The sequence below is a fragment of the Camponotus floridanus genome, unplaced genomic scaffold (assembly GCF_003227725.1).
Source record: "Camponotus floridanus strain SB8 unplaced genomic scaffold, Cflo_v7.5 scaffold5, whole genome shotgun sequence".
In the NCBI taxonomy this organism is placed as follows: domain Eukaryota; kingdom Metazoa; phylum Arthropoda; class Insecta; order Hymenoptera; family Formicidae; genus Camponotus; species Camponotus floridanus.
In genome coordinates this window covers 2,234,872-2,260,497 of record NW_020229658.1, presented here as the reverse complement: position 1 = coordinate 2,260,497, position 25,626 = coordinate 2,234,872, and the positions used below count along the sequence as shown (strand labels likewise).

At 33.1% G+C, this 25,626-nt stretch overlaps 3 protein-coding genes across 6 annotated transcripts; 2 read left to right on the top strand and 1 right to left on the bottom strand.

The window, feature by feature from the left end:
* Positions 1-206: 206 nt before the first annotated feature.
* Positions 207-7,123, bottom strand: LOC105255787 (coiled-coil domain-containing protein 18). Its single transcript, XM_025412342.1, has 11 exons — positions 7,004-7,123; positions 6,519-6,607; positions 6,385-6,440; positions 2,066-6,210; positions 1,680-1,972; positions 1,408-1,583; positions 1,166-1,320; positions 945-1,034; positions 795-857; positions 524-637; positions 207-444 (listed from the first exon to the last, which is right to left on the bottom strand). The coding sequence occupies exons 1-11, from the start codon at positions 7,034-7,036 to the stop codon at positions 382-384; spliced, it is 5,277 nt and encodes a 1,758-aa protein (XP_025268127.1). The 5' UTR covers positions 7,037-7,123; the 3' UTR covers positions 207-381.
* Positions 7,124-7,473: 350 nt separating this feature from the next.
* On the top strand, positions 7,474-9,142 carry LOC105255786 (protein cornichon homolog 4). Its single transcript, XM_011265281.3, has 4 exons — positions 7,474-7,766; positions 8,034-8,102; positions 8,184-8,437; positions 8,529-9,142. The coding sequence occupies exons 1-4, from the start codon at positions 7,686-7,688 to the stop codon at positions 8,593-8,595; spliced, it is 471 nt and encodes a 156-aa protein (XP_011263583.1). The 5' UTR covers positions 7,474-7,685; the 3' UTR covers positions 8,596-9,142.
* Positions 9,143-9,710: 568 nt separating this feature from the next.
* Positions 9,711-24,177, top strand: LOC105255784 (1-phosphatidylinositol 4,5-bisphosphate phosphodiesterase classes I and II). 4 transcript variants are annotated; one of them, XR_003123334.1, is made up of 20 exons: positions 9,711-10,265; positions 10,551-11,659; positions 11,995-12,141; positions 12,691-12,962; positions 13,043-13,127; positions 13,241-13,658; positions 13,747-13,867; positions 13,964-14,159; positions 14,253-14,589; positions 14,667-14,843; positions 14,942-15,151; positions 15,236-15,555; positions 15,633-15,947; positions 16,079-16,123; positions 16,185-16,383; positions 16,487-16,706; positions 16,785-17,106; positions 17,195-17,386; positions 17,461-19,423; positions 20,658-24,177. XR_003123334.1 is itself a non-coding variant. In XM_011265278.2 (19 exons), exons 2-19 carry the CDS (start codon positions 11,558-11,560, stop codon positions 20,676-20,678), a joined length of 3,699 nt encoding a protein of 1,232 aa, XP_011263580.1. In that variant the 5' UTR covers positions 9,711-10,265; positions 10,551-11,557; the 3' UTR covers positions 20,679-24,177. The 4 variants fall into 4 exon arrangements, 3 of the variants coding, with proteins under 3 accessions (XP_011263580.1, XP_025268130.1, XP_025268129.1); XM_011265278.2 differs by lacking the exon at positions 17,461-19,423; XM_025412345.1 differs by lacking the exons at positions 16,079-16,123; positions 20,658-24,177 and having other exon boundaries at positions 17,461-18,973.
* The last annotated feature ends 1,449 nt before the right edge of the window (positions 24,178-25,626 follow it).

The window sequence follows — 25,626 nt, the reverse complement described above, 5'->3', positions numbered from 1 at the left end:
ATAAAATGTTAATTATTTGTGCGCCACATGCTATTTATTAAATGTTATTTATACAATTATTACACGTTATATAGAAGATTAAAATAATTTTGTTCACCATCTAACATAGAATGACATTTAGTATTATAAGAAAGAATAAGAGAATAGTTGCAGAGTAAAATTATAATAAATATCATAACAGTAAAAATAAATTTACAGTAAAGTAAAATTATAATATATGAGTCCTTATTTTTTCTATACATCTATAATATACATATTAAAATACTCTGGACGACTAATTATGAAGGAATTCCGGTCTTATGTTTTAACTTATTCTTTGTACATAATTCGTATGATCATCTATGTATATCTTTGCTCATATATTCGGCATTTTAATCAGTCCTATGGTAATCGAGATTTACGAAAAAGATTACTGAGTCTGCGTTTGGGCGTGCTAGATACATTCTGTTAAAAAATACATTTAACAATATAAACTTATTGTTATTAATTATTTAACTTATTATTTATATTTCTTTGTACTCACTTCATCTTGTCGTTTGGAGAATATGTTTTTCAATGAATGAGGAGTGGTTGTCGTTCTTTTATCTATATTTCGTTCTCTCAGTATACGTGAACTTGGGCTTCTTAATTCGTTACCCTGTCGCAAATTATTAAAAGAGTTTTCAATAATAATTTTAGTTATACAAGAGATGAGATTGTAATGAAAATATAAAAAAATTTTAGAAATTTCTTTTATTGGATTCTTGAATGCACAATATGGAAGATAACGACAATATATATATGGAAATATGTACCTGCAATGATAACTTTCCTCCATTTTTACTTGGAGTTGGAGGACCAGGTTTTTTGTACGATATCTATGACGAGCAAAAAAATAATTACAAAGATTGAACAAGGGATGTTATCTAACATGATGGAATTTTAATAACACACTTGATATTTACCTGAGATTTATCTCTTTTTCTTGCTTTTTGTTCGGGAAGAAGACTTTGGCTAAGACTATCGTTAAAATTATCTTCTACTGGAGAACCCATCTATAAGAAAAGCAAAAATATATGTATATATAATGGAGAACATGTAAAACATTAAAGTGGAAATTAACAAAACATTCAATATATAGATATGATAAAGATGTAGCATAATTACACATTAAGAAGCAATTTACTTTAATCTCTTCTTCAGTCAAAGTTGAAGGAAGAAATTGCATTTCTGCTGGATAAGATGATTTTAAATGAGGCTTGCAGAGAGAGTTTCTCATTTGTAATACAGATAAACGATTCACATTTGTAGTAGGTAAACAGTTGTCTCTCTTTATATCAGCTGAAAAAAATTGATTTAGATATCATGAAAAAGTAAATTTAAATTTAACTGATATATTTACATTTGTAATATGTATGTAAATCATACCTAGATAAACATTATCAAAAATTTCTTCCTCATCTTCCGTTTTAAATACATTTCCCATTGCTTGCATGCTTCTAAGACTATGCCTTCTTTCAAATGTTTCTTCTGTTATTAGTGTTGTTACTTTTTGTGATGTAGTTGTTTTTACATTTTCAGGTGATACCTCTTGTTTCTCTATTCTGCAATAGATTAGAATTAATCATTGTTAGAATTTTTTATAAAAAATATATTTTAATAAATATATTTTAATAAAATATTCTAATTTGAATGCATACTTGCAAGTTTTGCGCGAAATTGTAGTTATTGGTTGGTTTGCTTCAACTTCCTTCAGTTTGGTTTTTAATTTTTCCACACGTTGTAATGCATCTTGCTTCTGTTGTTGTTCAATTAAGAGTTTTTCTCCCACATTCCAAAGTTGCGAGCTCAATTCGCCAACGTGTGTTTTGTATCTATTGAGTTCTTCTCTTTGTTTCTGACACATCATCTTCATTTGAATCTGTAATTTTTCTTGTATGATCTGTTCATTATCATTCTTCAACTTCATTATTTGCTCATTGTAGGCTATTTTCTAAAATAAATTTAACATTAGTACTGTAAACATGTATTATAATTTTTGTGAAAAATTTCACAGATATAGATATATGGATATAATTGTATTTACCATGTTTTGTTTCATATCTTCCAATTTCTGTTCGTATGTAGCATGAACTTCTTTTTTTATTTGATTTTCAAATTCTTGCTTTGCAATTTTGCTTGATGCGTCCTTTTCTTCACATAACTGTTGATTTCGTTCTTTCAAACATCTCAATTCATCCTTCAGAGATTGTATTTCTGCCAAGTTAACTTCCATTGACGCTGATTTTAGCTTTTTTATCTCCATTCTAAGATCGTCGATATTCTTCTCTAATTTCACATTTCTTAAACGCGTAGCATCTACTTTGTTTTTTAGATCCCTTTTTTCGTTTGTCAGTTGATTAATTTGATTTTGTAGTTTCTTTTCTACTTCCGCTTGATTTTTGATTTCGCCAGATTTTAAACTATTTTCATAAAAAGTGGCCAAAGCTGTGAAAGAGTCTATTTCTTCATCATATTTCAATACATTGGTTTGCAATGTTTGATGCTTTTCCATCTCTTTATCAATTATCATTTTCTCATCGGCAAATAGATCTTCTTTTACACTTGTCAATGCATCGAGACATTCCTTTTCATGTATTGAACATAAGTAAGTATCATGTAATTGTTGCTCTGTCCATAAAAATTTCTTCCATAAAATATCGAATACAGATTTAATGTTTTCTAAATAGGCGATTTGATATTTCGACAATGTATTTTCGAGACTTGTCTTTTTAAATTGCAATTGTTTGAATTCGTCGCAAATAGAGTTCTCGATATGAAAAATATGTTGAAACTTTGTCAATATTTCAGTCCACTTTTGCTTGGATGATGTTAAAACAATATATAAATCGTTTTGTGAAACAATCATTTTTTGCAAAAAATCGTTTAAAGATTCCTTATTTTTTATAAGATTTTTAATATAACTATTTCGTTTCTGCGCAATTATTTCCAATTCTCGTACTTTATTTTTTAAACTGTGAACTTCTTCTTTGTCTTTTACATTGTTTTCTATAAGTATTTTTTGCTCTGTTAAAGTTATATTTAATTCAGCATTTGTGGACGATAAATGCGAGATAACTTTCTGCGATTTATATAATTCACTAAGAGTCATCTTAATAATATTCGAGATATTTACAATTTTATGATCTGTATATGTGTATTTATTCTGAGGTGCATGATATAACTGCTGATCGAGAAAATCAAAATCCGAGCATGTTTCCATAATTGTAGAATTCAAATTTTTGGTTGGATGTTCCAATTCTTGACACAGTTTTACAATTTCTACTTGACTTGCATCTATTTGCTTGTAAAGTTCCCTATTTGTTTCAAGCTCTGTATTCATTTCTCTTAGCGTCTCTTGCAATTTTGTTGTAGTCTTGTTTTGATCGTTAATCTGATTTTCTAGAGTTAATAATTTGATTTGATATTCGCACAATGATAATTTTGCATTTTCGAGTTCTTTATTTAACATTTCCTTGGAGTTATCAAACTGCTCCTGAAGTTCTTCTATATAAAGAGACTTTTCTTTCAGAGCTGTTTCCTGAGTTGCTAAAACAGCATCCTGACTAGATCTTACTTCTTGAAGATTAATAATTATTTCTTTCATTTTCTTTTCCATGGCATTTGTTTCATTTGTTAGCTTCACCATTTTGATTTGGGACATCAGTAATGCTTCTTCTTTCATTTCTATCTCTTTATTCTTTGTTTTAAGCATTTCTTCATGTGAGTGCATCAAATTTTCCTTTTCTGTTTTTAAAGAGGAGATATCAAAAAGTAATTCATGAATTTGTGCTTCTTTCAATTTCATTTGTGTGATTGTATCATTCATTTCTTGTTGTAATAAACTGAACTTATCGGTAGCATTTGTAAACTCGAATGATATTTTAGCATTTTCTGATTTCAGACTTTCCAAATTGTCATTTGCTTCAATTTCCATTGTTTTATATCGTTCTTCTAATGCTTGATTTTTTCTTTTTAAGTCTTGCACAGTTTGTTTAGATTCATTTAATTCGTTACAGAGAATTCTTCTCTTTTCTTCCAAATTACTTATTGTTTTTTTACTTTCTAATAAATTTTGTTCCAATCTTGAATTCACTATTTGAATATTTGATAATTCATCCTTATTGCGATTGAGATTATATTCTAACTTCTCTTTTTCTTCTTGTGTTTTGTTAAAGTTGTATTGCATTTCCTGATAGTTATATTGTAATTTTTTAAAGTTTAATTCAACGTTTTCTTGATATTCAGTAAAACTTTGTCGAGTTTCTTTTTTTATTAATTTTAAATTTTTCTTCACATTCTGAAAAATGTCTTTTAACTGTGTCGTAAGAGAATTTAATTGTAGTTCTCGATTGATTAAATTATTTCTTAGCTCATGTAGATTTAATTCCAACACAAGTTTCTCATCTTTAATTTTTTTTAAAACTTCAATTTCCTGCGAATACTTATAAATAATTTCTTTCTGTTCATTTAACAATATATCTTTTTGCTTATTGTTTTCCTCAATATTAGCTAATTCTATAAGATTTTGTTTTTCTTTTTCTTCCAAAGTTGTAATAATTAGTTGTTGTTTAGACAAATTTGTATTTAATTCATCTATTGTCGATTTTAATTTTTCAATATCATATTTATATGAAACACACGTTGTATTGCAATTATATAACAGTGTATCAATGTACTTTATAAGATCATTAAGAGTCAAGTTATCTAAATTGTTAGTTTCAACTTGCATAACTTGATTATTAGAATGTAAAATATCTTTTAAACTTTTATTGCAGTTTTCAATAGAAGATTTAAACAAGTCTCTTTCATCAATAAGTTTATGAATATGTGCAAGATGTTGTGTTACCTCTGATTTTATTTTTATTAAATCAGTGTTTAAAATTGAAGAATTGGTCTTTTCTTCTTCAAGCAATTTGTTCAAATTCGTCATGTTTGTTTTTAAATTAATCAATTCTGTATTTAATGCAATATTTGACTGTTCCATTTTAGACAATTCTGTTTCTTTAGATAAAAGTGAGCTTTTTAAATCTTCATTTTGTGCAATGAGAGATGTTTTCTCTGTTTGCAAATTCACAATATCTGTATTTGATATTTCTAATTCTTTTTGTACATTATTTAATTCTACTTGTATTTGATCCAATGTTTCCACTTTTTTCTGTAAATCTCTATTTGATTCCATTATAGTTTTATAATCTTTTGTAAGAGTACTTAATTTTCCATTTAAAATATCATTCTGGGCCTGCAATATAGCACATTCTTCTTTAGCTTCTTGAAGTTGTATGTCAACTACAGAACTTAGAGCTTCACTGGTATTGAATGATATTCTTAAAGGAAGTGCTAAATCTTCAACTTCAAAACTTTGTTCTGCACCAAAATTTTTGTCCAATTCTTTGATGCGTGTGCGCAATTCTTCATTTTGTATTCTAAGTTCTACCAATTCTCTGTCCTTTACTTCAATTTTCTTTGATAAGGATTTTATAGATTGCTCATGATTTGTAAATTCCTCCATGTAACATTTATGTGTTCTTTTCATATAAGATAATTCTTTCGATAGAGTATCTTTATCTGTTTCTATTTTAGTAATTTCATCTTGCTGTTTGTCTAATTGGCTTTCCAAATCATTAATGTACTGTTTATAATAATTCTCTTCTGAATCATCTTCCTTTTCCTGTGAAGGTTGAGGTGTACTTGATCTCATTCTTTCTTCTCGTAATACCTTTACTTGCATTGATTTTTCCTTAAGTTGGTCCTGTAACTTCTGTATTTTGTTATTCTGAATCATTATTTCATTGCGTAAGTTTGCATTAGCAGATTCTTCTTCTTCTAAACTACATTTTAAACTTCTCAATTCTCGCATTCGATCGGTCATAATTTTTTTGCTACGTGTAGAACAAGTGATAGGAGAAAATTTTCCAACAGGTGTTCTACTATTTGCGATTGTTATATCTTTAATCTCCATAATAATTTCTTTTATAGTTTCTTTGGTAATCTCTCTTTCCAAAGGTAGAACACTTTCTATAAAGGTTTTAATTTTAATTTGTGATTCATGTTTCAAATTATTACACATATTGTACTGTAGAGAATAACCTAATGCAGATAGCTTTCGACATGCATGTATCAATAATAAAGATGCAATATATAAATGTTCTGTGCTATCATCTTTGTTGATTTTAAAACTGGGATATTCAGCTGTAAAAATTGATATAAAAAATATTATTTTCTAAAATTATAAATAGTTATATCTATGTTTGTTGCTAATTTTCCAATTTATGAAATTTTTAACTATAGAAATATAAAATCATACACTTAGAAAATTAAGCAATGTAAAAAATATAAAATATATACAAATATATATATGTTTACCTTCTAAAAATTTGATAATAATATCTTCTTGAATGTTTTCACAGCTTTTCCAGTTTCTATAACACAATAAATTAAATGATAAATTACATATAAATTATATTCATATGTATTGTAACATTGAATTACGTACTTACATTAATTTTAAGAAATTGACATAGAACTCTCCATTTCCTAATTCTGTTATATTTTTTATTGGCTCTTTTTGTACTTGTAAACAATCAATCTGTAAAATTAAATTTAATTAAAATAAATAAAATAAAATTTAATTTAATATAAATATTTAGTCAAAGGGTTATTTTTAAAGAATGCTTCAAATTCTAGATAAAATTGTGAAGCATCTTAATTTACAACAACATAAATGTTAATAAATAATAAACACAAAAAAGTTATAGATAGGTAGGTAGATAAATAGATACTATCCAACAGGAAATAAAAAAATTATAATTTGCTTAATTTAATAATTTAAAAAGTTGCGAAAATGGAAGTAAAAGATACGGAAAATTGATCGAATAATAGAAATTAATAAAAGTTTTTGCAGCAAGATTTCATACATAATGAAGATGATATATTATGCGTTAATCATAATTTATCAAGCACATGATATACTCGAAATAATTACCCATTCTATGATAATTTTTTCCCACATCTCCATATTTATCGTGTACTATCTCGTACGCTTACAAAAATTTTAAAATACGCATAGTACGTAAAGATTCCCTTATCATACTTTGGACATAAAGTTCGTTTGATTTCGAACAACGGATCGCAGTCTAGACAATTGGATCAATATAATGTTTCTAGATTGGACCAACTGAGTAATCGTAATTCACTAACATTGTGATCTGTGACCAATCATTTTCTGTTACTATTTTCGAAAAGTGCAAATATATAAGTGCAAATGATTAGAATTGTTCCGTCAAGATTTATATAAGTGCAAATGATTAGAATTGTTTGTCAACATTTTTATTTCTAAAAAAATATTGTATTTATCACTTCAGTTTGACAATTTTTGATCGATGCATGATATAATTAATTTCATCAATCAATCAGCTGTGTTTCAAATGAAAGAAGCTACGTGTTATAGGGAATTAAATTTTGGAAGTGACACCATTGACAATATCGTGAAGTGTGCATTTTTTCCGGGCGAGGGAGATCGGTGTTTTGCGGAAGTTTATGGCGGAACTCAACCGGCAAGCGAGAATTTGCGTGACGAGAATTGAGAAGGAAATATTCGGCGATCGTTGTGGCTGCAAATCCCATGTGATCCGCCGTTTTTTTTTTCGCGCGGAAATAGCAGCGTTATGGGCCTAATTTCGGATCCGCTTCTATTCGCGGTTGCGTTGATCGACACGGGCTCCGTTTTGTTTCTCCTCGTGTATTATGTATCCTTTAAATCACTATATATCAATGTAAATCATTTGATATAAATCTCTCATGTTCCATTAAATTAAAGACATGACGCAAAACAGTCGGCTTAATATGCGGATAAAAAATTTTTTTTTTATTGAGGTTATTTTCTTATTGGCAGCCATGCAGTGGCGTCGTTTTTAAATTTCTTTCAGGAGAAGATCGAAAACAAATAATTTATTTAATTTAATCAATCAGTTGTCATTGATGTGTTGTTATTTTTCTTGATCAAAGATATGCAGATCATAACATTGTCAGATCTCGAATGTGATTACTTGAATGCGCAAGAATGTTGTTCAAAATTGAATATGGTAATATGTAATAATATATCTTATTACTTACATGTATATATAAAGTGTATTATAAATAATTTATCCTCAATTTTGTTACAGGGAGTGTTGCCAAAATTAATATCACATACATTTTTGGTATTTCTCTTGTTGATACACGGACAATTAATATTAACACTGGTAAACATACCAATGACGGTATGGTTGTTTTATGAATATTTTGGTGTTCCCAGTGGTAATATGGGCGTTTATGATCCTACAGAGATTCACAATCGTAGCCAATTGAAAAGATACACGCGCGATTGTATGATACATCTTGGATATTGCCTCGTATTCTTTTTTATTTATCTTTATTGGTAGGTATATTACACAAGTATATAAATTTTTTTTAATGTAGCAAGAGAATGAAGATCAAAAGAAAAGATTTATATTTTCTTCATTCTTTAGCATGATTGTGGCATTGCTCAAAGGAGATCCCATCAATAGAAGCGACGAGACTATAATAGATTTATAAAAAGATTAAGGCGTCATATAAAGAATCCTTTTTATGTCTTGTTTGTTTTTCTTTCTTTTTTTTTTAATAGGAATCTATATAAGAATATTTTAATTCTATTATATGTTTGCACACATACACACAGCACATACTTCATATTCTCTACACTAACAATAAGTTAGCGATTTTCCTTTTTTTTAATCATATTCATTGTTTGACTATCTTGGGGAACATATATTGTTCTATAATTGTTGTAATTTATGGTTCTTATTTATTTCCAGCTAGAAATAGATAACTTGAAAATAAATATTTTTTATTTTGTCTATTCTAATACTTTTGATATTTCCTCTAATTTGAAGGCCTTACATTGTTATACTAATGAAGTAAATGGGAACTATATAAGTATCAAATAAATACCAAATATATCATTGTATCCATCACACTACTGCTTGCATATGTAACTTACATAAATAATTGTAAGTTTCTAGTCGTAAAAACGTAAGCAGAAGTCTGTGTTATAACAGATTGTGTTTATAAGAATAACAATATATAATTGTAATATTTTAATATTTAATTGTTCCATTCATATGTAATATCTTCGAGAAAACGTGACTCGCAAAAATGCTCTTCGTGGATGAAAGCTCCTTTTCGAGGAATTTATTTATTAAAAAGCTCACTTTTCACTTCCTCTCACTCCGAATGCGGCAATCTAAGAGCAATATTTTTCAGGATAAACGAGCCGCGACCCGATTTCTTGATCGCCTCCTATCACGCGGCTCTTCTTATCAAATCATTTAAATGAACCCCGAGTCAGCGAGATAAGAGATGCTATTGTATAAGAGAGTAGACAAGGAGAACACGCAACGTCGTCGTCGCCTCTGCTCTATTTCGCGTGTTTGCCGTGTCAAGTTGACTTAAGTTTAACGGCAGTCAAATGAGATTGGATCGATTTAATGGGCGCGGTGAAGGTGATTAGTCCACCCTTCCTCATCGTGGAAGGGCGCGTGTTTATTTTTAGATCAAATTCAATGCACAGCCGTACAAGTGTGTGTATGTGTGTGTATGCGTGCGCATGATACGTCTGTTTGTGTATGTGTCCGCGGATTTTTTATCTCTATGTATTTCCACGAAAGATCCAGCACTCTCTCGTTGGCGAGCGGTGAACCGGACTCTCGAGAGCCCATTTAATTTTCGTCGTCGCTGTTGCGTCGTCGCGCAAATTACCCGGAACTAATGCAAAATCGATGCTTATACGCGGCGGGATCTCTCGGAATTTGCGGAACAGAGAACCGCAAATCAATCGCCGTGTGTAACGCGCTGGCAATACTGTGAGATAATATCGAGAGGGGGTTGCGCAACCCTCCAGTGCCGTTAACTCTCGACGCTGTTCGCGCCCTCGTTAACGCTCCAGCTGTCTTCCTCTCTGTCTCTCCTTCTTTCTCTCTCTCTCTCCCTCTCTCTCTTCCTTTCTCGCATACTTTCTATGTAGTCGTTCATGTACCCATTCTCCGGCGATTGACGCAGTCGCTTTCCACGCGGAAAAGTGATACTGCAACACAACAATCGCGCATTTTTCGAAGTTGAAGGCACGAAAAATTTTCTCGCGAGGAGATACGAAAAAAAGTGAAGAAAAAGATTTTCCCTTTTGCGAGAGAGATATACTCGAAGAGTTTCCTATATCTGCAACATAGGTAAGATTACGTATTATACGATCTAAGAATAAACGCAGCATCTCTTGATTTAAATTACGATATCGTCATTTAAAGCCGAGATTATTGAATTCTCCTGGTCGAGGAAAATGAATAGCTCGCAATCTTTAATCGCGTAATTCAGAATGATGAATCATCGGCTTCATCTATAGACAAGATCCGTCGAGGAAATTTCCTTTCCGTCTGTACGATTCGAGTTGCGCGTTGTCATTCCGAGATGACAAGCTGAAAGAAAAATTGTATTTTTTTCATCTGTAAATACGATAGGTGAGAAGAAAGGGAAGAGATAAGGAATCACGCTCGTGCCTCGGGCGGGAGATGAAGGTGCCTCGAGACAAGTCGGAAGATTCGAGCGCGAGAGGCGGGCGCGCGCCTTCGTAGAGCGCCTCCTGGTGTTGACGGTGCGGACGGCGCGGTGCGTGCGCTCGGTGTCGGTGCTTGTCTTCGGCGCGCGGCGCGACGCAGAAGTCGCAGGAGGATGCTGCTGTTGACGCTGGTTCGGAGGGAGCAGCCAGGCTGGACGAGCAACAACGACGAAGCGCGAGCGAGCGGCTGAGAGAGGAGATCGGAGCAGTCGCCGTCATCTTTCTCGCGTGGCGAGTCCTGCGCGCGCGCGCACGCGATTAAGGACACCCGATTCGTGCTCCGGACAATCGGCGCGCTTCTCCTGGGCGGTGAATGAGATGCCTTCGCGGGCGATCCTCGCGCTGTCGCGACCCGGTTGAATGTGACTGAGACCGACCAGCGGCTTCGACGTTCGCCTTCGTGATCCTCGAGGACACGTCGAGCGTACGTCCTTAAGATATATATAACCGCGAGGTGTATCCAGAGCGCGACGACGACGACGACGGTGACAGTCGCCCAGGTACCAGCAACGGCGACTGAGACACGGTGATCCAGGTGTTCCTAAATGCTTGAAACCTCGATGAAGCTTATGTCGTCGACGTCGGAATCGTCACCGTCGGAGTCGTCGTCGTGGTTGCTATCGTCGCCGCCACCGTCGGAGTCATCGTCGTCGTCGTCGTCGTCGTCGTCCTCGACGTCGTCATCATCGTCATCGTCATCGTCATCGTCATCGTCATCGTCATCATTATCATCATCATCATCATCATTGACATCGCTGTCGTCATCGTCATCCTCGTGGTCAACACCCGCAACGTGCTCCTTAACGTCGCTATTGCCGTTCACCACGTTATTCGTCGACATTTTGCCTTTACATTTATAAGAAAGAGTCAGTGCTGGACAGTGTGGATTTGTGATAACAAGGAAACAGGATGCAGCCGAGCAATAAGAATATAGTCAACACGATGTATACAAAAGCTGTGGAGGTGTCCCAGCAGCTGCAGGATGGAGAGAAGTTTGTCAAGTGGGATGAGGTTTGTGTATATATTTAATGTTATGACTAGTTGGTGGTTTTAATGTCGAGCACTAGTAAAAGTATAAATGTAAAAGGTCACTTTAGGCATAAAGGTGTCACCTCCGCCTTGCTTTATTTTAGTAAAACGAAAAAATAGAATTGGCCCACGATAATAGATTTCCAAGATAATAAAAATGTCATCATATGCCTCTCCTGAAATAACTGTTTAAATGTATTATTTCTCTCAAAGAAAAAACATTAATAAAGTATTTAAAAAAAAAAAGTACATATATACATAGAGTCATATGATAAAAATAAATCTTTCATAATATCAAATGTGCTGTGTAACCATAGGATTCTGGAATTGCAACGCCGGTGACTTTGAAAGTGGATAAATATGGTTTTTACTTACACTGGGTGGATCAAAATAATGAAATGGATATGCTGGACATAGCAATTATAAGAGATACGCGAACAGGAAAATATGCAAAAATACCAAAGGTATTAATTTCATATATATTTCTTTCAACATTTTATATTATATATATCTTAATATATTTTACCAAGATATTCATAAGCTATTAACTTATTTGTACATCAGTGCAGTAGAACAAGTACTCAAAGATGAATAATCAAAGAGTGTCTCTTGGTTTTTCCATAATTATAACAATGACGCACAGACAGTATCATCACATAATAATTATTGACTAATTTATAAATAGAACATTACCTACTTTACGTACCATACATAGTTTGCTTTTTTTATCACACCTACTATCCGCACTAATGGTAGATAAAGGCAGTTCCGTATTCATTGAAATAATAGCATACTTTGTTAGATCAGTTTTCCTATAAATCAATAAACAGAACTTTGAATGAACTGACATACTTCTGCATGCAGCATTGTAATGTTTAGCTCATTATATGAAACTTTTTACTTGTATTCAGTGCGACATTCAATATTATATTATATTTATTTATAGTTCTTAAATTTTAGAGTGAGAGGATAAGAACATGTATATATTGTAAATTAAATTAAAAATTCTATAGGACTCAAAATTGCAATCCTTTGTAACAATGGGTTCTCAAGATTCCTTGGAAGACAAAACTGTAACAATCTGTTATGGCTCTGACTTTGTCAATGTGAATTTTATTAATTTTTGCACAACACGTGCAGAAATAGCGCAACATTGGACAGAACAGCTTTTTCAACTGGCATACAATTTGATTCAACTAAACACTAGCACAACTATGTTTTTACTCAAAGCGCACACCAAATTGACACTTACTGTTGATAAATTGGAAAAAATACCAGTAAAGAAGTAAGTAAAATATTGTAATGTAATTCTAATATTATTTATAAGAGAAAAATTATTATCTTTATATTTGAACTTCTTTGCAGTATAATAAAAATGTTTACTCAAAACAAAGAGGATCGCAAGCGTGTTGAAAAAGCACTCGATATTTCTGGTTTTCCATCTGGCAAAGTGAGTTTTGTTCTCATTATTATAAATATTATTTTTTGAAAGAGGCTTTGCTTCTAAATACTTTGTTACATATCATTTGTTATATATCATTTATGATAATTTTGTCTTTTTAGAGCGACGTTGTGCCATTGTCAAAATTTCAATTCGAAGATTTCTTCAACTTTTACAAGTCTCTCACTCAGAGATCAGATGTAGAAAAAGTATTTGAAGGGATTGTTGGCAGTAGCAAACGCAGATTGATGTCCGTTTCGCAATTCGTGGATTTTTTGAACAAGACGCAAAGAGATCCACGTCTCAATGAGATACTATATCCATATGCAAATGAGGCGAGGGCAAAGGATATCATAAATCAGTATGAACCCAACAAATGTAATGCAAATAAAGGCCAACTCAGTTTTGATGGTTTCCTGAGGTACCTCATGAGTGAGGACAATCCGATTGTTGCCATCTCTAAATTTGAATTGTCCGACGATATGGATCAATCGCTTGCGCATTATTTCATAAATTCTAGTCACAACACATACTTGACGGGTATATATGAATATTTTTATAATTATTTCTAATATGTAGCATTTATATAATTTAAATAATTGCAACAAATACAATTTTCTCTGTTTAGGGCATCAACTCACTGGAAAGAGCTCTGTAGAAATTTATCGTCAATGTCTTTTAGCCGGTTGCCGATGCGTCGAATTAGACTTTTGGAATGGCAAGGTCGACGAACCTGTTATCGTTCACGGGTACGAATATTCATCATAATAATTTTCTATATACATATAAGAAAAGCATGAGTAATTTATAATTAAAGATAAAAACACACGCATATCTTTTTATAGATATACATTTGTACCTGAAATATGTGCCCGAGATGTAATAGAGGCAATTGCTGAGAGCGCTTTTAAAACTTCTGAATATCCGGTCGTTCTCAGTTTCGAAAACCATTGTAATCCAAGGCAGCAAGCCAAAATCGCACAGTACTGCAGAGAACTCTTCGGGGAAATGTTACTTGATGCACCACTCGAATCGCACAAGGTATTTTTAGATGTTATGCTTAATGGAGGCATTATTAATGATTATGTTCAAGAGAGAATTATGATTATAACAAATGTTTTTTTTTGTTCTTAGTTAGAGCCAGGTCAAGAGCTCCCACCGCCATCGTTATTAAAGCGCAAAATAATAATAAAAAATAAGAAAAAGCATCACCATCATCATAAAAAGCATCAGAAGAAGCAATCTACTGCATTATATACTGCTAAAGGTACCCCAGAGAATGAAACAAACGGAGCAGTAAATCCATCCGCTGCAGGAGAAAACGGCCCACCGCCAGATATAATACCTCAAAATGAAATGGCTGATGGTGTTGCACCTGGAAATGAACAGCAAATTGGGAATGGCGATATTCCTCATCCTCCCATGTTGCAACAAAGACAGGGTAGTAAAGATAGTGCTCAGGATGATGAAGGTTGGTAACAAAAAAAAATTAAAAGTTATAAGTATATCCATGAAAGGTATACATATTTAATATATTTGTTTTCTTAGACGACGAAGATGAATCAAGTTCAGACGAGGATGAATCTAATGTGGAACTGAGAATGGGTGACAAAGGATCTGCGCCAGATAAGGTCGCGGCCAAAGAGACGGAAGCGGGTGCAGAAATTTCTGCTTTAGTTAATTACGTGCAGCCTGTACACTTCAACAGTTTCGAATCGGCTGAAAGTACGTGATGTATCTTAACGAGAAGAATTTTAATGCATTCTCTTCGTATATTGCGAAGACGATAAATATTTTATATCATTTATATATCGCTTGTACAGAAAAGAATCGTATGTACGAAATGTCATCTTTCGACGAGAAACAAGCTACGACTCTCTTGAAGGAGAGACCACTAGAATTTGTAAATTACAACAAACACCAATTATCCAGAGTTTATCCAGCAGGAACGCGATTCGATTCTAGTAATTTCATGCCGCAAGTATTTTGGAATGCAGGCTGTCAGCTAGTGGCATTAAATTATCAAACGCTCGGTACATAAAAGTTTATTTAATATATTATTGATGTATTATTTTCTTTTTATTGTTAATGAATTTGATTAATTTAATTGATAACAGATCTGGCGATGCAATTAAATTTGGGGATATTTGAATACAATCAACGTTGCGGTTACCTGTTGAAACCAGAATTTATGAGAAGAAAAGATCGGCGATTAGATCCCTTTGCAGAATCTACCGTTGATGGTATTATTGCAGGCACCGTTCACATTCACGTGATATCCGCACAATTTTTAACAGATAAAAGAGTAGGCACTTATGTAGAAGTGGATATGTACGGTTTACCGGCAGATACCGTAAGAAAGAAATTCCGTACAAAAATCGTGCCGAATAACGGTATTAATCCCGTATATGATGAGGAACCATTTGTATTCAAAAAGGTGAAACGATATTTGCATATTCAAGTATTGCTAAGCAATCCGTTTTTATAATAACGTATCGTTTTTACATTCTTCAGGTAGTCTTGCCAGAACTTGCTTCGATAAGAATTGCCGCATATGAAGATTCCGGACGTTTAATCGGTCACAGGGTACTACCCGTAGTTGGATTATGTCCAGGATATAGACACGTTGCACTAAGAACTGAGTGCGGGCAACCATTACCATTAGCGAGTCTGTTTTTACATGTTATTGTAAAAGATTATGTTCCTGATGGTTTGAGTGAGCTTGCCGAAGCTTTAGCAAATCCTATCAAATATCAGAGCGAAGTGGAGAAGAGAGAGAATCAATTATTGGTTCTCACAGATTGTTTGGAAGCTCCGGAAGAAATTGAAGTACGTTTTAAAACAACGCTATGATTTACTATTCCCTCTTTTTCTCTCTCTCTCTTTCTTTCTTTCTTTTAATAACTAATAATTTAAATTCATTTTCAAGTTTATAACTAATACACTACATTATTTTATAGGATAAGAGTAAAATTAGCGATGCTCCTAGTTCTGCTAAGCCAGCTGTAAGTTTTCTATAAAATTCAACTATTCTGTAATGTGTCACTAACAATATTATTTTTGCAGGAGGAAGTTGTAAAGACTAAACGAATGCAGTCCATAGGTGAATTACCAAGTCTTCTACCTCCTTCCAGTTTACATAGTAGACCATCTATTGGTGGTTTAGGTAGTTCAGATACAGTGGATGTAGAAGACGATACTCCAAGTCCTGCAGTTCAAGCAGTTGATACATCCATAAATAAAAGTCCAGTCAATGCTAGCAATAGTGAGTGGTATTTTTGTATTCTTTTTAAATAATTGATTAAGTTGATTAGTTTTATATTTTTTTCTCTTGTGTACTATATTTTGACAATTTCTTTCTGTTATAGTAAGTGAAGAAATAATGGCCGAAAGTTTGGAGAAACTTATGGAAAATAAGCTAGTCAGAGAGAAGAAGATGGAACTCGAAAAGAAACTTGAATCTCTGAGGAAAAAGCATGAAAAAGAAAAAATGCGAATGCAGTCGCAAAAAGGCTCGCTTGATGGCGAGAAGCATAGATCGAAATTCTATAGCAATAAGTTGGTGAAGCGGCTATCGAGCAAAAATATGTAAGTATACAAGTATATGTAAATATACAACGAGGTGACATTGATTCTAAATTTCTATAATTTTCAATCACATTTTAGTAGCTTTTCGAGTGACGTGGGTTTAAGCACTTTAGCTATGGCTGAGTCTTCCGAATATCCAGAAAATACAGAAAATCGTGACGGAAATGACGGGGCGTCCAGAGGTTTGCCCAGAAGTCAAAGTGAACGATTTTTAGCCATATGTAAGGTGCACGTTCAACAAGAACGTGAACTTCAAGAAAAATATTACGAGAATCTCTTTACGACTGTCGAAAAAGTGATGAAATCATCGCAGTCGAATCAACTGAAAATGCTCCAAGTACTTTTAGAGAGAGAAACCGCCGATGCTAAACGAAAATTACAAGCTACAAGACAAGGCGAGGTATTTTTAATTAATATATCTTTTTTTGCACTGCACAAATATATAAAATAATGAAAGTTAATATTATATATCTTTTATTGCATTTAAGGTCAAACAATTGGCCAAAGTACACAAGGATAAAGCCGAGTTGGAACGCATAAAACGAGAAGTTGCAAAATCGACGGTAGAGAAAGCTGTGAATGAATGCACACGCTTAACGAAAATTTTCGACAAGAAAAAAACAGAATTGGAAAGGCAACATGAAGAAGTACGACAAAGGCTGGAAGAAGAGCGAGCTAAGGTTTGTATTTTAAATGTAACGAATATTCTTACTCGTACGATATCTTATGAAATTTTTTAATTTTAATGCGACAGGTAAAAGCTAATTTGCTAGCAGAGTATAGTAGCCGCTATAGTAAATATGAAAGTGGTGAATTACCCTTGTCACCATCTGGCGGAGCTAGCTTACCTGAGTCACTTAGCGAGAATACGTATTGACTCGCGAAACGAGTTGTCTAGCTATGTGTTGACTAAAGGTGTGACATCGTTTTATGATGTTTTACGTCATTATACGCGTCGTTTAAAGCATCCAGTTATGCAACTTGGTATATCGAACGTGCAGTTTCTAATGAGATATGTGGAAGAAAGAAAACGGATATTATATTTGAATGCAATATTTCTCCGACATTCATATAAGGAAATGAACCAATAATGACTAACAAAATGTTGGCATATAGTGCTTATCTATAGCTGTTCATGGTGATGACTCTTGCCATACTTTATTGGAGATGTCAATATGATGACGTCAAGAAATCACGTAATTTGAGGCAGCTTGGTGCTGTACAAAGCACGATAAGTAATTACTATACATACATACATATACATATATATGTATATGTACACACACAAACACACGTATATATACACACACACACACACACACACATACATACACTGAACTTTTACCATTTAATATTTTGAAGAGATTAAATGTCGAATAATGGATTGAAGTAATTTTCTAGTACTTCAATTGCTGTGTCTTTTACTACAATGGTCATTATTCGATTGACATGTTGATTGTACATGTTGATCAATTCTTTAATTGATCGTGTTTGGCTAGGACGTGGAAACTCTGTCATGATCTCTTTATCATAAAACGTCTGCTTATAGTAATACGAGAAAGAGACAATGTTAAACTTCAATATACATGACGAATATGAATTTCGCATTATTTGCGCACAGTATTAAGCAGTCTGAGAGATTCCAAAATCTAAGACGATCGCTGACGTGATACAGTCAGTTACATATTCATATGATCTTAACGAGCATTAAGACCGCGACAGAAAAATATATATATGTATATATATATATATACATATATATAATTCGAGAAGAAAGGGAAAAAGAATATACAACCTTCCTAAGTGCTAACATTTAATATTGTTGTTATATGCATAAGTCATCGTTATTTAATCAACTACATATAAATTAAGTCTAATCGCGTTCCAAGATGCTCCGTTTAGATTGATCTTCGACTATTAAGAAGTCAGATCTCAGGAGATTCCAGTCAGAATAACGCAAGAGGTAGATATACCGAGAGTGAAATCTCTTTGGCCTAGTAAAGAAAAATTTGACAAATTTGCACGAACGCGCGAGTGATCTGATATATTTTTGACTGAAAGTACTCCATATATAAACTTTTTTTTTGGGAGAGGGGATGCCCAAATACTGCGGCAAAAATCGTGATATTTTCCTGCCGAAGGCACGAGAATTACCCAGTATCTCGTTACAATAGGATCCGGAAAACTGGTTATTCTCTGCATATACATATTTTCAATATTCTATTATCGCGACATGATCATAAACATAAAAATAGACTCAGCATTGACTATGCATATATTTATGAAGAAGAGAAAATTATATGGATTATTTTTTTGTCTAGACAGATTGGATTCATAATTATTTTTTTATAGAAAATGCATAACTGAGTCTTTTTTTTTTTATAAACGGTGCTTCCATCTCGTAGAGTAATCTCGCGCATATTAACATCCAAATTGTTTCTCTTTTTTGTTCATTCAAACATCTATGGCGGATCACGTGACAGCGCGCGCAATCGCACTTGACCGAAAATCGTTTGACAGTACATTCGGCTACGTTCGCGCCAGTAAACGGCGTCTTTAGCAATTTCGCGCGCGACGGAATTAACATTTTTCTCTTTCTTTTTCACAAGTTTTCGATATCGCTAACCGGATTCTACTGTATGTAGACGGATTCTTCGTATCACGAGCAGTCCGGTCGGGCGAACCTCTTTGAGGAAGACAATCAAAAATGTTACGAGGTAACATTGTCCTTGTTGTTTCTAATTGTAACGATATTTTAGGCTACGCGCTACGATACATGTACACAGGTATCTATATGAGGGAGGATCATCTGTTAATTATAACGAATTTAGAATTAAAACTTATTGTATCGTAAGTCTGCATCGTGTAAATCCGATATTTATTTAATGGATTGATTATTTAATGAGAAGACAGGGGTACGCGAGGGGGAGGGGATGTATCGTAATTGTTAGGGAATGAATAGTCGCGTGAATATAAGGATGTTCTGAAACAAAAATGTGACATTTTATGGAAGATATATAATGTTATATTTACTTAAGTATATAACCTACTTATATATACGGTCGCACAATTATGTTGGAAGTTTGGTTATTTATATTTTGCATTCGAAGGATTGCATCTCTCTTGCTTCAATTTTTCGTGAATTTAATTATTGTTAAATATCTAACAAATTGGATAGGGAATTATAATTAATTATCTACTTGCACAAGTGTACTACACACAAGTGATTTCGTGGCATTTAGTGTTTTCGAAATTTAGCTGCTTTTCTTTACATGTTATGATTCGCGTTACATCCTTTTATTGTATGCACTTAACATTGAAAAAATTTTGCTTTGATCTCTGACCGATATTGTTTTACGATATTTATAGGAGTATACATATACAGTACATGGAAATTATAGTTACCTGTATACACTTGAACGCCAATCTCGACACGAATTATCTTTTGATATTATATTTTATATCAAGAATGTTTATAGAGTCACTCATTGGTTTGCAAGAGATATAATTTATTTTAATTATATATATTTATATTTATACATTAATTGTTTGTACTATTCACAATTTTGTGAAATTTAGATAATATCTATCTTAAGGTTTTTTTATTTATTATTTAAAATTACTTTTAAATAACAAATATAATGCTTTTACAAATTTAGTCAAAATTGTATATTTGTTATTATATAAATATTTATATAATAATTTATTATATTATAAATTATGTTTCGTATCTCGTGTCGGATGCAATAACAGTTTAATATCTTAATAAGTGTTACACGATAGAATCTCAAATTTATTATTATTCTTTTCTATCTCACCGATGCTTCTCTTGTATATTATTTTCTGTAAATAATTGAAGGCTGAAGGAACAAATTGAGAAAACTGCGATTATCGTACGAGCACCTAACAAGCAGAGAAAAGCAATTAAAGCATTTGCATTTATTATTACAGACAATAGTGCGCATCCCTTAAAAGAATGATGGGTCCTGAAGTTATATCCCGTGCACCTCCCTCTGATGTAATGATATTTGGTTTGCTGTAGATGTGTATACAAGGTATGGCATTTGGTTCTCATTTAAATAATCGTAATATCGCGTTTTTTTTTCTTTTTTTTAGAGAGTAGCTACATACACATATGTACATATATTTCCGATAAATTAGAGATTCACGTAAAAACATATACATACATACGCGTGCGCGCGCGCGCGCGAGGAACCAGAGAGAGAACGCAGTTACCGTTTCTTAGACGATGCCAATTATCGCGATAGCATTTCTTCCGCGAACGAAGTTACCGTTCGCGAAGTTGTAGGATGTTCCGTGGCGGACGCGACTGATTTTATCCGGTCACGGTGGTTGACGGTAGAGATAGTCGTATACCTAACGATATAATACAGACGCGATATTTAAGGCAACGTATGTGTAACTCTATCCAGGGACTATACCTGGAACCTATGTGAGGAAATCGATAGCGTCGTTCGTATACTGTGTTAATCGTATGCGTGCGTGTAAGTGTCGATGTTTTGCGAGATTCGACAGATTGCCATGTTGCATCAAGTATTGTACGCATCCTTCGCGACATCAAGGGGATGGTACTATATAATAGAGGAAATCGATTAAAATAACATATGCAAATTCTACTCGGTATACTACATTCTATCTGATTTATGATTTTTCCCTGCATAGTGATATTTATTTCAAGTGTTAGTTTATTATACATTTTATTATAAATGTTTCGTCTTTCGAGGGAAAGCTCCTCCTTATTTTAATGTAACACATTTACATTGCGAAAGTACCCCGCGTGTTCTAGGACTTGCGATATATTATTAACAGAGAATCTTGATTTCTATATCTTTCATAACGAAGCGCATAAACTTTTAGAATATATTTTGATTAATTAAACCATGAGATATATATATATATATATTTCATTGGAAAGGATATTGATAATAGAGATAATTGGGATATAAGCGATAAGAAAGTGAGCGAGTAGAAATGGTACTTCCAAGTATATATATTATACGGTTTGCTTTTCTTTTATGTTCTCTAAGTATAGTATTTATTCGAATTTTGAGCTTTGTTATCTCCGTTGCTTAATTGAGAAATTGGAAGATTTTTGTTCCCTGCTATTTTGATACACGGCAAAAATCTGAATATTACAAGTGATTGTAAAGTTCACTTTTTTCGTGCTATTTTCTTTCGAATTATTCAGATTTTGTGCTCAAAGGTGACTCATTTTTCAAACTAGATACAGTTATTTACACCGTTTTTATTTAATTCCAATTCCTCAATTACAGTCGTTTCGCGGATAGTATGATTTACCTGTGCATTTATGTCTTTCACTTAGATCAGATTACAAGTTTACTGTGTGTATTTTGTCAGAGATCTTTTTCCGAGTATTATATACGGATGAATATCGCATACTTGCTTGGGACATGTGATCGACATCATGTTCTCTTCCTACATTCGTGTAACGTACATACATACACGTGTATGTATGTTACACACGCATATGTACATAAGTATAGATTTATGCTAACGGGACATAGATATTATATTCACGTTGATATATTATGTGTTGTTGCTGTTGATGTTGTTAATCGTAGGATATAGTCATAAAGATGAAAATGGTAGCGCTAGCATAATCGTTGTTAATATAGCAACTACGGGGGAAGGGGAAGGGGAAAAAGAAAAAAAGAAACACAAAAGCTCTTTGCATTAATTACGACGAACACGTTCCGCGCGTGGATTATAATTAATCGCGCAATTAATTGTCGATTTATTTTCAGATGCGTGCGTCGCAATGTTACCAATTTGTACCTGCGATGTTATCTGTCTTGACCGCTTTGGCGTCGATTAACGTTATTCTAGATTGCTCGGAATGAAGGAATATCCCAATTCGATGATTACTTTTTAGCACGTCGACTCTTTAGAATTCTACGATGTGATGTTTCACGCTAAGGTGGTTGAGTCTAACGACGAGTATCTCCGAAGGTACTATTCGAGCTGCTCGAGGTTTGCCAAATAGATATTTATAGAAGACGTTCGGCATATTGAAGATCTCTGTAACGGACGTGTTTGTCGTTGTAGAGTAAACGTGTGAAGACGCGCGTAGGCGTATTATATTAAACATAAGGTATGTGTAGTTTGAAACGGCCTACAAACGATCGTAGTGATTTGGCTCAGCTATATATTATTCTGTTGTTTCGAAAGTATTGCACTCGTTGCACTTGCGAGGTTCAAATTGGAGCGTCTAAACGTCCGCCGCTGTTACTTCTGTCGAAACTAAGCATAATGTTACTCAGCAGGCTTATCTAAGGATCTTTTGCTATTTATCTCTCTCTTTTTCTATATACACACATATATATATATATATATATCGCGTCCATCCTTCGAGTTCTTCTATAACGAGGACTTCCTTACAACGATTCTTCGTACCTGACCGTATTATTGACCGTATCTTGCGTCCTTCTTTGATCCTCTCGATCCCTTCTTTTTAACTCTCGCGAGCCTCTTTTAAATATTCTTGAAGAAATGGCGGTCGATTAGGCTGCACCGATATTATGTATGTAGATATTAGAAATTTATTGTTGCGCAACCGTGTGTTTCCGAATTGTCTATCAGTTTTAGCAGCGACATTATCGCCAATTCTCAATGAACCGACAATGAAATAGCGTAACTCGATGTATATAAAATGCAACGATGATATTCTTGCGAATCTATTAAGTTTGCGTTATTGATCTGAATTAGACGACTTTTTATTCCGATTAATAAACGATAGAGCATCTTGATTTATTTGATGCGATTTATAAAACGCGGATGTTAAACGCACTTAAGTCTAGGTCGAGCTTAACGATTCTGCATCCGCTTCGTGATCGAAGTCTCGATTATCGAGATTGTAATGTAACTATATCGTAGAGATTTTGCGTTGTAGATGGTTTACTCGCTAGATGTATCTATATGAGTGTGACTATTCGTAATAACGAAAAAAGGAGAAAGATGTGCCAGGAAGAAAGGAAGGAGATAGCATGCGAGGGGGAGAAAACGAGCTCATCGAGATGATTGTAATTGTAATAACGATCGATAAGGCGAATATACAAATTGCCTGACGGTATTGTACATGCAGTAGAGTACGTATATGCAGATGTATACGTTATCTACTTTATGTATCAGGGATGTAATTGCATCCGTGCAAATAATTTTGTCTTCCCTCTTAACTTCCTTGCAGTAATTCGATTTATCGCGGGAATTTCATTATTCTTAGCGTTGCCGTCTCGATGATTGTATTGTCCGATCATCTCATCTACATTGACTACTTATCTTTGCAACGCATCATGCAACGTGACGGATCTGATTTATATATGTCTCGATTATCTATTATTTGTATTCTTTATCGGCGATTAGTTCCGTTTGTCATCGGTCGCGTACTTCTGTTTTGTAAGCGACGAAAGATTATAATAATTTGTTGTGTTCACATTATTTTTCTTTTTCTCCTATGATTTTCCTCTTCCATTTTTCCATTTATGATAATCAAAAGGCAAAAATTTCAGTTATAAATATTAATCAATTCCATATATCTATGAAAAACTTAATTACACTTGATATTATATATATAATTATTAATAAGAAATATTAAAATTTAATGCCTGCAATAACAATCTAATTAAACAATATAATTAATAATGTTTGCGTTAATTGATTCTTGGAACATATATATCTATATAAATTAATCTATATAAATTACTTGCTTTGCTAATTATCTTATTATAGTACAATATTTTTTTATGATAAATTAATTTTTAGTCGCTACGCGTGATGTGTTTTTCAATCAATATTTTCATTCATTTCTGCTAATTTAACGACAAACATTTCGCAATGAAAGTATCTAGACAGCAACAGTAAAAATGTATAATTAATGTGGTAGACGCTATTCACGGTCTATTGCTCTTATACGTAGAAGAGAATTATAGTAAGCGTGGCTTTCTTGAACCACTATATTATGCATAACGCATATTTCGATACATCGGATGTGTGACGGAAGAATTAAATCGAATGATAAAAATGCTGTCGAAACTTAAGATATATACGTAATTTCGGCTCCGCGTCTGTTAATGACATTTTCGACGCGTGATATCAATTGGCCGAAGTATCAGTGCAATGAAGCTCTGTGTAGTATAGTTTAGATTTTGGACAGAAATCTGATTTTTGCAGATTTTTGAGGGAATCGTTGAACTAGGATCTGAGAATTTTCATTCAATAATTTTTGTTTTATAATTTTATATTTATGCACGAATTTTTTATTTTATAAAAAAAATCTTTTTATGGAGAATCTATAATCTATAATTATTTTATAAATTTTAGATTTCTTTCGATCAACGACTAAATCTTACGGAGATCTCGTTTTAGTAATTATTTCTTACATTAAAATCTGCATTCTCTTCGTAAGCCTAGTGTTGCATTGATTTTAAAGTTTTGAGTTTTTCGTTTTTATAGTATTTCGAATTTGCAATGCAAATAATACGTATGCACAGATACAAATCTTACGATTCTTACATTTTACTTTTGTCATATTGTCCTCGTTCGTTTTTCAAATTATTCTTTTCAGCGGAAGTCTATTCTATTATATTGAATGCATATTCGATATTTTCGTTTTGAAAAATGAATGAATTATTAATCGTTACGTTTCTCGAAATAAACACGAACGAAAAAGTGCGAAGATATCAGCAGAAATGAGATATTTGTCCTGTTACTAGCAATAGTTGTCGATTAATCACAATAATCGACGATGTCTGATTACATAATATACATGTATGTATACTTCGCGATATCCCGATCTTAATCGCGACGTAAAAAGAACGTAATTGAAAATAACTAACTAAGACACAAGATATTAATTTCATCCAAAATAATTTCTCCTCTGACT

Coding starts and splice junctions, on each gene's coding strand:
- LOC105255787 (XM_025412342.1), bottom strand. CDS start 7,036: ATGGAGATGTGGGAAAAAATTATCATAGAATGG. Junction 1,035..1,165: donor TGACTGAAGAAGAGATTAAA/GTAAATTGCTTC, acceptor CTTTTCTTATAG/ATGGGTTCTCCAGTAGAAGA. Junction 445..523: donor TCTCCAAACGACAAGATGAA/GTGAGTACAAAG, acceptor ATTTTTTAACAG/AATGTATCTAGCACGCCCAA.
- LOC105255784 (XM_025412344.1), top strand. CDS start 11,558: ATGCAGCCGAGCAATAAGAATATAGTCAACACGATGTATACAAAAGCT. Junction 13,659..13,746: donor TCACAACACATACTTGACGG/GTATATATGAAT, acceptor TTCTCTGTTTAG/GGCATCAACTCACTGGAAAG. Junction 17,107..17,194: donor AAGCTACAAGACAAGGCGAG/GTATTTTTAATT, acceptor ATTGCATTTAAG/GTCAAACAATTGGCCAAAGT.
- LOC105255786 (XM_011265281.3), top strand. CDS start 7,686: ATGGGCCTAATTTCGGATCCGCTTCTATTCGCGGTTGCGTTGATCGAC. Junction 7,767..8,033: donor TGTTTCTCCTCGTGTATTAT/GTATCCTTTAAA, acceptor AAAGATATGCAG/ATCATAACATTGTCAGATCT. Junction 8,103..8,183: donor GTTGTTCAAAATTGAATATG/GTAATATGTAAT, acceptor ATTTTGTTACAG/GGAGTGTTGCCAAAATTAAT.